The following is a 13510-nucleotide window of genomic DNA, read 5'->3' as shown; positions in this document are numbered from 1 at the left end:
TGAAAGAATACTGCAACACAAGAAGTTAATAGTTGCCTATACAGCAGAAAGTTGACCGCAGATTTTTCAGTTGGCATCCTCTGCTTAGGATTTTACACCTTCCCGCCCGCTTCTCTCTCCTCCTGGCTGTTTTACCATTTCTCTCCTTCATCCTATAGCTGATTACACCCCAATTAGGTTAAATTTTTATGAAAGAGGAAGATTTTAATCATGCAGTTGCAGAGCCTGTTGTGAGGGCAACTAGTATACCTCTGGATAAATGAGGGATTATATCAACATACAGATATAGCTTGTTAAAATACATAACCCTAAGTCAGTAAGATTCACTGCAAAACCTTTAATCAAAAGGTTTTTGGTATTATCTCCTACTCCAAAAGGTATTTCTTGCCCTCTGGCTCTGCAGGTAGTGAGAGGATCTTACCCGTCCTCTAGCCCAGTCCGGAAAGTCCCAGAGTACATTCTTCCATCTGCCCACTTGAGCGTTCCTCTGCAAAAACACAAAGCCGTACACGCGTGTAAGACAAGCGCTTTACTTCCCAAATAATTTCCACAGGCGAGCCTGCTTATTGAGACAGCAACCACCTCATTCTGGTTTTGGCTGTTAAGTCCAAATGCTTTTACCTGCCATGGGGTTTTCCTGAAAGCCACCTCCCATCGTAAACAGCATCCTTAAATCGAGGGTCCTTGTAAAAGGTGTATTTGGCACTGCGGGAAATAGGAGGTTCCTGTCTTGGCACGTTCCCACCAGCTCCATAGAGAATTGAGTCAGCAGTCCCTCTAAGGGCCTGATCCACCGCTTGGCTTATCGCCCTCAGCCACTTGGTCTGAAACAGAGAGCGTTTCACCACAGAATTCAGCCAACAGCTGTCTGTGCATCCAGTCTCACCCTTACAAGAACTACAACCACCTCTGCTCAGCACAGTGCTGTAAATTGGAGCACTGCTACTACAGCACACCGCGCTGCAGGAAGGCTTGGGTGTCGCTGAATGCTTAGGGAATACTTCCCCGCTTGGTTTACAGAAGGAGAGAAAAACTCCTTCATACCACTGAAGCCACGCAAGATGTGTAGACATGCCCACCTTTTCCTGGGGGGTTGAAGAAACAAGGACAAACTGCTCTTCTGGTGTTGTAATCTTCAATCCATTCCTACATGGGAGGGAAAAAAGTATTCTAATCTAGCGAAATTTCATCCTGAAAAAGGCAAAGCTTCTCAGAGCAGGAGTACTGAGGCTTCCCTCTGCCCCCCCAGCTAGCATTCACTTTAATATTATGTCAACAGTGAAAACAAGCAACAGGAAACACTACTTGACTACTTTATTCTTTCTGTTGTTTACACAGCTTTGTTTTTTTAGGATGTAAAAATACGACACATTTTCCGAAACTGCATCCAGCCTATTCCACTCCTAGTTTACAATAACTGGTTACAAAATGCTCATCCTCCCTCCCAAAAATTCTGACCATTTCAGTATCACAAGGCAGAATACTCACACATTACCAGTTTCTTCTGAAAGAGCTTCTACCCACAGTGTGGACAAGGGAAAAATATGGTGTGTTGAGAACTGCAGGCAAGGAGAAGGGAAACTTATTTGTAAACATTAACAAAATATCATTTTTGAGGAATTCAGGCAACATTGCAGTGAACGGTGCAAAAGCTTATCTTCACTATTGAAAAACGCGTCGTATTGGTTGAAGCAGAGAAAAGGTTCTGTTCCTGGAGACAAGCTGCTTACCTGAGCGTGTACCAGAGCATCATTGAAGAGGATGAACCAGTTGACAGAGAATCTTCCCGCGTGCTGCAGCGACAAGCCCCGATTGCTGCTTTCACAGATTAAACGACGCTCTGGCTTCCGCAAGGAGTCCTGCACGTAGGGTTAAAAACAAAAGCGCAGCAGCTGATTAGGACTTATGGTCAGTGCTATTTGCCTTTCATAGTAAAGGCCCAGCATTTCTAAAGTTAAGAGTATTACAGCAATACAAAGTAGAAAAAATGAGAAGTGCCATGGGACGGTAGCATTAGTAACAGACAGAGGGTATCATGCCAACAGCAAGAGGTTCCAGCTGCTAACCGTCATTTTCCCAGGAAAGGTCTTCCAGAAGCCAAGCGTGTATTCTGCTTCTTTTCTTTTCCTGCTCAGATGGACAGCGAGGTTCTCATAACAAGAACTAGAATCCTGTAGCTTCTGGTATTCTGGAGATGCCTGAGGGCACAAGGTTAGAAAGACCTGTGAGTGTTTCTGAATCCCTGTGCCAACACCACTAACCCAGCTGCAATGCCGCTGCTCATTTGCTCAAATTAGCACTAATGCATGACACTTGGTCTGGTTAACGAAGTAGCAGCAGAGGCCAAGTTATTTTCTCAGTCACACATTCTGTTGGAGTGCTGGGAGCTTTTAAAATCACAAAAATCCCATGAATGTTAAGAGGAGAATGATTAATGTACAGTTACAAGATCGATCTCTTGCAGCTTAACAAACTGTAGCAGAAGTAGCGCTAATAATTGCAGCTGTAATACTGGAGTTTACTACATTGGGATAAACGTACAAGTAGTTATTGCTCCCGTTTAGTCACCTTTTATTTCAAAAGAATGCAATTATATACATCTAAATGGGTGGTAAAAGTCTACCTAAATATATATATATGCAGTATTTTTAGTAGAGTATTACAGCCAAGGATAGCTACAGCAATCATGCCAGATGGAACTGAAAAGCAACAGATAGCAAAATAATACATTTAAATTTCAGTGCTCAGGCACACAAACAAGTTCTGGCAGGGTAACCAGTTTCTGCCCGTCACGCGATCTGTGCAGGTGTGGTGTAACATCGCACAAATCAACGTGCGGGATCTTCCCTGCGGCAAATCCAAGCCCGAGGTACCTTCTCGGAGGACTAAGCTATTTCTAATTACCTGGCGTTTGCTTCACACAGTTACTTCCGAGCCCTGAGTTTCACGTGTGTATTTATTGAGATACAGATAACAAAGCCAGCTTACCACTTCAAAACACGTGGCAAGCTTTAGCAGAGTTCTAGCATAATTATGAAGCCGTCCAAATGGCATAAAAAACAGAGCATTCAGAACTTCCACCAGCTGGAGGTTTTCCTCATTCTTCTCAGACAGTTTCTGTAGCAGCTCCTGGTTTTTACTCAAGAAGTCTCTAAGTGACGGGAACATTGGGGAACAGAGGGAGGAGAGAAGAAAAAAAGACAGCAAGACATCAGCGATGTTTTATATAAATGAGCTCAGAATGCCCCTTTTTGGATTCTCATACACCAATAAAAATTAAAGGCAAATGGCTGTTGCTTATTAAACTATTCCCAATTAATGTAAGGAAGTACAGTAATAGAGACATGTCGCTCTCTACCAACTGCAACACAGGACGTTTTTACTTCTACTCTCACATACTCAGTCATTAAACTGGTGGAAGAAAGCTGGAGAGCAACTAATTGCCTTTTTCCCCTTGATTAGTAGAAGAACTGCCAGGTGGAATGACTTCCCCATTACTGTTGGAGTAGTAAGTTTCTAACACTGTTGATTCGTACAAGGCCTGAAGGAATCTTAACTTTGCCTCAGTGCTCTTCCCTAAATATATCCAAATCATCTCTTCCCCACCCCTGCTGTTCAAGGCAACCGACCAGTTTTCCCCTAACTTGAAAAATTACATCCTACCTCAAAGAAAGGCAGGAAATCTGTTCAATCCTCAGTCTGATTTCCAAGAGGGAGAACTAATCTAGTTCAGAGAAGAAGAGGGAAATGATTCTGAAGACAATGCATTAGCACACAAAACCAGGATTTCTTCATTAAAAGGAAAACACGCCTCTTTTTCCCTCTCCTTCAGCATGTCTGTGTGCACATGTGCTGGCACGTGTGAGACACATCTGCATTAAACCACAGCCAAGCTGGGAAGCGTGTGAACCACACGCTGCAAGAACCAGGTGAGGCTGAGAAAGCGGATGCCAGGGACAGCACAACAGAGCCGGGGGCTGCACAGCAGGGTCCCTAAGAACTCTACACCAGCAGGAAGGTGGCAGTTCACAGATCAAAATAACACACCTTGTCTGGGTCTGCTAATGGTATTTAAGAATTAATCATTATCAGCAAAAATATTCTTGACTTCCCCTTGCAAGTAGCAGAACAAAACGTCTGAGACATCTCCTCCCTGAGGTTCCAGAACCTGAATGAGACCTCGGTTGCAACAGGAGAGGCTGTGACATCTGACAGTGACAGTTCATCTGAAGAATTCAGCGGAAGCAATTTCAGCATCCAGGACTTTTCAGTACTAATCATAGATGGGCTTACACTTGAACTAAGATTTCCTGTAAGTCACCCTAAAAATCTTGACCAATGCAGAAAGATTCTCAGCATCTCTCTGCAGTGGGATTTTTTATTTAGTCTTTGGCACTGGTCCTCAGGTGCAGAAGATTCTTTGCATTAGGTACCCTGGGGTTTCAAAGAACTTCCAATACCATCATTTACACCACATTCCAAATGCTCCATGAACAGCCGTAACAGAATTGCTCCCAGATTACACAATTTAGGAATGAGGAGCTGGAAATTCCTCAGACAAGTTAAAAAAAATACCCTAATTACAGCAACTTCTTCCCAGCACTAGAGTGAAAAATTCAGTGCCATTATTTCCTAGACAAAAACACTATAGAACAGTTTGACTTCACGATCTATAAACTTCAAATACACTGTCTCGGCCTTAACGTACAGTTCCTTCCTCACATTTAAAGAGCTTCTATGTATGAAACAGAGGAAAGCAACCTTGAGAGGCAGAGAAGATACACGTGTTCATATTTTTATGTCATTTAAAAGTGCTTCCATAAAGAATCCAAACAACAGTGAATTCACATTATGTACTCTTACTGATTCTTAAAGAAGTTTGCTGTTCTGTATTTTCTCGAACCAATGAAATACTGACAAACACCGAACAGAAGATGAAAATTTAACCTCAAGACTGAGCCTTCTAAAAAAGAATAATCTGAAATCTACTTCTGTTTCTTTCAAGGAATTCACAGTAGTTTATGCCTTCTTTTTTCCTCCTTTCTCCACCTTCAAGATAAGGTAACTGACCTCATTCAGCAGCCTTTTAACCTCAACTTTTATCACAGTTGAGAGGAAGTAACTTTTTCTTTGTCTGCTGGGAATGAGTGCACTCCATCTGACTGAGGCCAAGGTACTACACACACAGTTCTTTGCCAGTTGATTGAAACCCCAGACAACAGCCAAGGTTTGCTTACATTGCTGGCTTTGCCAGAAGCGTAAATCCTCCCATGACGAGGAAGTTTGTCACTGAAGTACAATACCTAAAACAGAGAAGAAAGAGAGCTTCAGTCACCAAATAAGAACATCCCTGGAAACACAAGCTCTTGTAGTTTCTAACACTTAGCCCATGAGTTCTGTAATATCTTTTACTATACCAGTAATCTAAGTACTTGAGAAAATATTAAACATGAAACACTCAATGTTACTGGATCACTCAGTATTCACTTTCCACGTGGCGGACAGAACATACCTTCCTATTTGCATTGCTGCTGCCAGCGGCACAATGCAGAGGGCTTACTTTGCACACAAAACTTGAATTTTTTTTTGTTTCCCCCAAATTTGGGCACATACGGAATAGGCCATCTGGTTCAACACTTTCATACTGCTAGCTTCCAATTATATTCAAGATGCTAATCTCAAGATGAGATTTTTCTCTTTTGTTGCTATTCTACCTTTCACTTTTCCCCTACCAAACAAGAAAAGCATTTGGAAAGAACACCTTTCTCTGAGGGAACAGGTCTCAGTTTAGCCCGATTAATAGATAATACTCAGGTTGCTCAAGGCAGTATGCTGAGGAGCGTGCATAGGTTCTGATGCCGTACACAGAAAAAGGTACAAAGTATTAGAAAACAAAGGGGGAGAGCAGAAGACAGGCAGCAACAAAGCCAAAAATTAGGTACTTCAGTCTTCGACAGGGACGTAAAGAGATTAAGAAACCCTTCTAATCTGAGTAATGAGAACCGATTCTGGAAATGCAGATTACGAGAAAAACTGAAGTCGAAGACTAAGTAAGAAAGGGAGAAAATACACATTTACAAGTGCAAACAACCCATTTGATAAGTGGAGAAGAAATCTTTTAGGGCGATATGGCCTAAGTTTATCACGGACCCAGTAAAAATAGTAAGTGTTGTGCTTGTGTTAGAAAAAAGTGCAACTAGCTGCACACCCAAAGTGCTAATGCAGAGCAGCTGAAGTTGGTGATGGTGAAATTTTGTTCCCTTAGAGACTTGCAGATGTCTGGTAACCAAGACTACATTTAGAGAGGACGTTTTTAGACTCTCTGCTCTGTCAAGACAGTATTTTCCACAAATACCCAGAGGCATTAAGTATGATGTGACTTCTGCTACATTTGGATGAAATTGTCCAGCAACTCCAAAAATTGAGGAGAAAGACTGTAAGTAGTGTGACTGCACATACTCACTCTCCCAAAAGCATTAAGCTAACAAAAATAACCAGGACAATTCTGACAATTCTGAGCAGTAAGCAGCTCTGGCTTTGGGGTGAAGGGTGGGATGCCAGCTGGTTAGCAGGTACTGGGACAGAGGAATCGTTCTTCCGGGAGACAATTTTCAGTGAGTGTGAAATTCTCCATACATTTTAAATAGCAGAATCCAATTTGCACAACAGTTACTCATGGTCTACCTTCCCCTAACTCAGGGCGGCTCGTGGTCAGCGACTCAAGACAGAGGGAATCGGATACTTGCTCAGAGTAACTATCCAAAAAGAGACTGGAGTGCTTCAGGATGGCCAAGCTCCTGGCTTCTTTTACTCCATGAAGAAAGCTACTCAAAGAAGCTCCATGTTGACCGATGAGATAGCACAGCTTGCTGAACCTGCTTGCCATTTCCTGCAACAACTGGATTGTATTTGCATTGCCCAAGTTATCTGCAACACACCAGAATGCAAATTAGCTTACCTTACAAAAGGGCAGCACCCATTAATAAAGACAATTACCACAAGGTGCTGGTTGGATGTTTTATCAGCAATTTCACCTCATGGTTACATTATCCGGAATCAGGAACTCAACAATTTTAGACCAAATACAGCTCAAATAATTAGGTTATTTTAGGTGAAACAGTCAGGAGAGTACAAATAGAGAAGAGTAACACCCTAGCTTTATCATTAAATTATATAATTACTTTTAAATTTTGCATAAATAAATATGTTGTGGAGCATAGGGGAAAGAACAGTAAAGAAAATATCAAAATAAGTTCTTACCTAAACCTAAAAGAGGTCTAAGAATCTGAGATTTGATCTCACTCAGTTTGAAATAAAACCTTCTCTCAGTAGAAGCCAACTCATGCAAACTGGCAATATATCCCATTACGTTTTTGTCTACTAAGACCAAACAGTTGTCACCACCAGCTATCACATTGCTTATGTACCCTATCTGAAAGACGAAAAAGAGAAAAGAAAAAATAGCAGCTTTAGCATTTTTCTTTTTACACTCCAATTTCAAAATAGGGTGATGCAGAATAAAGCATATCATTAGGAGCACTAAGTCACAGTAAGTATTAATTACCTACAGTGACAAACAATCCATTCAATACTGGCTTAATTCAGGATGGATAAGACTAGAATAAACATTTATGTGCAATGCTGTTCATTTTCCCGGTACTGACAGAGCCTAACAGACAATAAACAGACCATGATTCGCGCAACCATTTCATGTTAAGAGACACCGACCTAAATTCAATCACTTTTAGAATTGCAATAAACCTCACGCTTTATCAACAATGTTGACAGTAAATAGTAAAATTACATCAGCTATTTCTCCTATCGATCAGAAAGCAAGAGTAACAAAACTTCATTATTATAACCATGCTCTGAACTATAGTCCTTTCTGGACCCAAAAGACATAAATTTATTGATAAGAGTAATATTATGGTGTCAATAAACAGAGCTAGTACTAATAACTACACTAACACCACAGTGATATTAGTGTGGGTATTGGTAGGTACTTGCTTTCCACAGTAGTTTGAAGTAAAATTCTTCTCTAAGGTCAGCACAAGCGCCACTGACGTGCTGTGCCTCCTCACTAATCCTGGTTCACATGCAATACCATAGAGTAATTCAGTCTCTGAGCTCTACTTTTATTTCCTTTGTTATTAAACAGAGGATTCCTTAGAAACTTGGAGCCAGAGTTGTTCACCAAGCAACCCACAGGCAAATTCTGATATGCGAGAGCCTACAAGTCCCCCTACAAGAGAAAAGAAGGGAATGGCTAACACCAATCTTGTAGAATGAACACAAGCGTGTGTGTGTGTGTGTGCACGCACATGCACGAACCCCGTGTCTAAATCCCTGTCCCTCCTCCAAACCCCTCTCCAGCTTGGGAAGTAGCAACCAGACCCAGAAGGGCTGAGACAAAGTGCTGTTTTGTACCCTCACCATCTCCTTTTGGTTACCTCAAACTCAGGGTGGTCTGAATGGATACACACAACTCTGGGGAGGACATGAGCCGGAGCCCACGCTCCCCCACCTCCTGCCAGCTTCCAGGCAGATATGAGATTCAGCCTGCGGAAGAGAATTCACAGGCACACCTCATCTCTCCCATAAACGTGCAAATGCATATTTTGGTGCCTTTGCTCAGTTCCCCCTTTACACCTATGAGAAAGGCAGGGGCAGAGGAGGAGATGGTGCAGAATTCAGGGGGACCTTCTGCCCCCTCACAGACGAGTTGCTGAGGAAGCACAATGAACAGAGCAGGCACTGCCTCAATTACTTGAGAAACAACAGGAAAACGAACAGCAAAGAATAAACACACGGAGACCGTGGTGAAAACAGAGCACAAGATACAGGTGCACTTCTGCAACACGCATGCATGGAAAGAAACGGATCAGACACGCTGGAAACACCTCCTTGTCTCTCAGACAGAAGGAAAGACTAAGAAACAGGCAGGGAAGAGAACAATACCAGTTAGGCCTCCTCTCTGCCCTCCGTAAGCTGTGCTCCGATTTGACTCGACACCCTTAAAGCTAGCTGAACAACCTGAGCTGTGCCATTTCCAAAAAGCACCAGTAGGATTGGCACTAACTTAGAGGAAATATCACTCACCTTACTACAGGATAGTAACAAAACTGGACTCTTAGTACAGCTATTTTCATGCAAATTATTGTCTGTTGCTGTCTCCTGGCCACTGTAATATAATCCAGGTTGGAAGTCTTCCTCATCTGCTAAGAAGAGGGAATAATCTGCTCCTGCTGCTGTACTCCAAACACCATCACCACACACCTGAAATTCATGCAGAAGGAAACTACATTAGAAATCACCACCTGGAGCTGGAAGGAGATGAGAGAACTTAACTCTTCTAGCCACACGTGCACATCATGCACCTGACAAGAAAAAATATTGCGATAACTGGTAATTTTTCAACTTCAGTGTCTCCTAACAAATACAACTCTTGCTTGTATACTGAAAATCATCTTTCTTTCCAGTCTTCATTCAAATGGCTGATATTCTGGCTTTAAAATATAAATCAGTTTTATTTTCAAATGGGCATCAGGTGAGCTAGATTAAAGCTGGGACACTATTCTCCCCTCTACATTTAACTGGGAAAACTACGTTTGGAACAGGCAACATGCTGTACATTAATTTGCATAAGGCCTAAGCAGAAAAACTCTGCAGCCAGTGTTCGACTAAGACAAGTACCAGAAAATACAGCCAAGGGTCTAGTCTAACCCCAAATCGCTATTTGGCTATTCACTCGATGTGAAAGTTCAAACCAATTGGAAAACCCACTGCCAACACAGCTCAGGAAATACAGAAATTAACAACAAATATGGTCGTGGTCTAGCAAAGCTGAAAACGCCAGAAGAATGTTTAGAATAAAAACAGTGTTCCGAGCTATTCAGAAGTTTCAGCACTGCAACATCGATATCAGAGAAACCAAATACAAGGTAGAAGTGAAAGCTTATATGACCAGTCACATTTTGCAGTTCTAGAACTTGAATGCAGTCAAAAACCAGTGGAAGTCTGTGCAAAGGATTTCTTGGGTAGATTTTCACAAGCTCATCTAAAGATCATACTCACCATATAAGCTAAAGAAATCAAGGGCTCTATTAGTATATAGCACAAAGATACAGAAACAAGGTCTGTTTTCAGAAATCACTTTGCACTCACTTGTATAAGAAGAGACCCTAAACTGAAAAAAAAAAAAAATACAGAAAACAGAAAGTACCTTTGCGAGACGAGGGACCGTTGTTGGGGAGTTCAAGTGACCAAGCTGGCCAGAGCTATTACTGCCCCATGAATACACCTGTAAGAAACAGAGCTAAACGTGAGAATGTAAGATGATATACATGGAAACATACATCAGTGTGCAAACACACACAAGTCAAGGGTATAAGATTCATGTACCGAGAGGCACTTCCCTAATTTCCACTCTCTTCCTATATTCTCAAATTGTCTTCTCACATTCAGAAATGGAATGCACCAAATAGAGTCACTGCAATCTTAAACCATCATCTTGATGGTACATGCAGAACTTTGGCAGGAAGAGAATTAAAATTCCACACTGCTTCCAAGCTGCCTCCCACAATCGGCAACACAAGTTTAGAAGCAAAAGAAAGAAAAACCTAGAAAACACCAAACATGATACTTACGTCATAGATAAACAATAAATGATACCAACCACTTTTACCTGGGATTTGGCAGTGAGTGCTAAGGAATGATTGCCACCAGCAGAGAGGTGAATCACTTCTTTACCATCTAGGCTTTTCACACACAGCGGCTGAAGTCTGGTGATCCCCAGAAGCCGGGTGAAGGAGAGGCAGAAGAAATCAAAAGATTATCAGAGGTATTCTTAAGACAAAAATCAGATTCCAAGTTTGTTTGTTGTTTGTTTGGGGTTTTTTTCCCCAAAAACAAAGCAGAGAAAAAAAAAAAAACATACATGGAGTCTATTGGCAATGAACCAGCTTAATCAAAAAGGTCACGAAAGGCAAGAGTTGAGGATAAATCTCACCCCAATTTGGACAAAGTTAAAATATCACCAAAACTCCTAAAGGATTACGTGGGAAAAGTCACAACAGATTGACACTCAGTAACAACACAGCAAAAACCACGCGACTTGGAGGAACTTAGTCCACAACACAAGAGAACAAGAACACAATGCAAGGCAGTTGTCTGAATCTGATGAAGTTGAATACTCGTATTTCCTAGTGACCTACTCAAAACATCTATCAGTGGAATCTCACCTCGGCAGAACGTCGCCATGTCCCAGCTGTCCTTCCTTCCCCTTTCCCCAGCTCCACACCTCCGTTCTTAGAGAAGGTAGAAGAGCATCAGCCTCACCACTGTAGGTTGGAGTCAGAGCTACCGTCCTCATTTTTGCCCGCCCTACCTTCCGGAGAAGCCTTGGAGAAACTGAAAGCAGATTGAAAAAATTGCTCATCATTTTGGGGAAATGTACCACTCAGCCTGTGTGTTACACAGTAACGGTACCATCTGATAACTGATGAAGGCTTCTTAAAGAGGTCTTAATGAAGATTGAGAGCAAAGGCTGACAGGTAAGATGACAGGCTATTGATACACAGAATGTATGTGCTAAAAGGAGACAGATCTCAATTGTTGTCAGCTATTAAAGGTTAATAGGCATATGAGAACTACAGAGTTATACTGAAGCAAATGAACCAAAATAAAGTATACATTAAAAATAAAAAAGGTATGTTTTGAAAGAAGATATACCCTTGCAGTGAACAAAAGATTTCAATACTGCCTAACGTCTCCTCTCAGATCCAAGATCACTATAGAACTAAACTACGCACCCACTCATTCAGAGCAATTAACAACCCCGAAATCTATGAGGGAAGGTCATTAACTTTGAAGTCTGGCAGTGGGAACGGGAATATTTCTAGGTCCCTGGCTCAAAACCAGCTTGGTGCAGTAGGGATTACAGGCTTCAGATTTTTATCTGCTGTGCAACCTATATGAAAGATAGTTTGCTGTTGGTTTGCAATAAGATGCCCAGACTACTACCATGTGTCCGCTTCACCTTACTTGACCAATAAAGAACATTCCTCACGCCACTATGTTTTCGGTTTTCTTGGCATGCAGCATCTGCTAGTCTTCACTCCCTCCACCGCCTTCAAGTCCTAAGATATGGTTTATCGTTCATAAATACCTTTGGTAGGCGATTAGATTTATGCTCAATAAATGTGTTTTCTTTTCAGTTATAAACCTCCACACTACTATAACTTTTCCAGACTCTTGGACTTCCCAGCGTGCTTTCTTACCTTGTGACAACAAGCCGGGCAGGGAAAGTCTCCGACTCCCTCCTTCCGATTCCTCCTCTCTAATATCTACTAAACTGGAACTCTTCTTCCCCTGCATGGATTCCAGCCTGACCTGCTCTTCTCGACTGTCCTTCAGAGCCTCAGGCCCTGGGGACCCGCCAGCAGACTGAGATGGTGGCTCACTTGAAGAAGTGCCATAGAAGTTCATGACTTTCTTCAGGGACAACGCTCCAGCTTCATACGTAGCAGCCACTCTCACGCCAACTGCTGATGCGCAAGAGGCCACCAAGCTGTTCAAGGCAGATGTGCCGGTACCTGGAGGGCCAGGGATACAAGCACCGAGTTCCTCTTCTTGAGAAGGCTAAAACCAAAGGAAAATTCAAAATTAACAGACAGCACATAACAGTAAGATGATGATAAACACATTCACTATTCAAACTATACGCTATACTGAATGAGACATTAGGAGGAAGCTTTTTTATGTTTATATGTACATCTATTCCTCAGAATCACATTTTTTAAGGTAGGACCAAGCACCATTTCTACGTGGTCTGGGCTTTGTCTGGCACAGTTGTCTTGTAGCTCATCCATAAGAGACTGTGGGTCTGTTTTTTTGAAATTACCAAGGGAAAAAAGAAAAGGATCTTTACAATCAAATGTAAAAAAGGGCTTTAATTTCAAATAAGCAAAAGAACAACAACTGTATTTACACAATGTTTAGCGCTCTGGAATAAATTTCCCTCAGAATAGGAAAACATAACTTTGCTGAATCGACAAGTTACTGGACAGTTTGTTTTGGTTTTAATACTACTTTTTTTCCCCCCCCCCAATCAGAGGCCATAAGAAAAAATCAGCTTTTAGGCACTGTGAAATTTATCTCACAGAATAACTGTGAATTACTGATAGTAACTATAAAAAAAAAAAAAAATTAAAAATCTACATAACACTTCTGTATTTCCCATCCCTGTTTATAAGTTTATGCCACTTCTGTATGATTAACACTAGAAGTCTTTTGGTCAACACTTTACCTTTACAATCTTTACTTGCATCAAGAGTTTTTAACTGACCGAGAAATCCGATTTCTGAGGGATTTGTTCCACATATAGCAAAGAAAGTCTTACCTTAAAGGTAAATTAGACAAGTACCAGCTTCCTGCCCCACCCAAGCAGGAAACCCATGCATCATGAAACTGCTAGAGAATGGGAAATGGGCTTACACGGTTCTGGAGAGAC

General features: G+C 41.7%; 1 protein-coding gene across 6 annotated transcripts in view; it reads right to left on the bottom strand.

The window, feature by feature from the left end:
* Positions 1 to 13510, bottom strand: part of ALS2 (alsin Rho guanine nucleotide exchange factor ALS2) — a 33046-nt gene that overhangs the window by 12093 nt on the left and 7443 nt on the right. For all 6 annotated transcript variants that reach the window (XM_065069495.1, XM_065069497.1, XM_065069501.1 and 3 more), the window contains exons 5-19: positions 12279 to 12639; positions 11241 to 11409; positions 10685 to 10781; positions 10223 to 10300; positions 9100 to 9276; positions 7261 to 7432; positions 6747 to 6927; positions 5238 to 5303; positions 2989 to 3151; positions 2067 to 2198; positions 1731 to 1859; positions 1489 to 1559; positions 1080 to 1146; positions 622 to 824; positions 422 to 487 (exon numbers count right to left, since the gene is read on the bottom strand). In XM_065069495.1, the coding sequence (XP_064925567.1) occupies positions 422 to 487; positions 622 to 824; positions 1080 to 1146; positions 1489 to 1559; positions 1731 to 1859; positions 2067 to 2198; positions 2989 to 3151; positions 5238 to 5303; positions 6747 to 6927; positions 7261 to 7432; positions 9100 to 9276; positions 10223 to 10300; positions 10685 to 10781; positions 11241 to 11409; positions 12279 to 12639 (2132 nt within the window). The remainder of the gene's footprint in view (positions 1 to 421; positions 488 to 621; positions 825 to 1079; positions 1147 to 1488; positions 1560 to 1730; positions 1860 to 2066; positions 2199 to 2988; positions 3152 to 5237; positions 5304 to 6746; positions 6928 to 7260; positions 7433 to 9099; positions 9277 to 10222; positions 10301 to 10684; positions 10782 to 11240; positions 11410 to 12278; positions 12640 to 13510) is intronic.

Source organism: Columba livia, chromosome 7 (assembly GCF_036013475.1).
Source record: "Columba livia isolate bColLiv1 breed racing homer chromosome 7, bColLiv1.pat.W.v2, whole genome shotgun sequence".
Classification (NCBI taxonomy): Eukaryota; Metazoa; Chordata; class Aves; order Columbiformes; family Columbidae; genus Columba; species Columba livia.
This window is presented reverse-complemented; position numbering and strand designations above follow the sequence as displayed.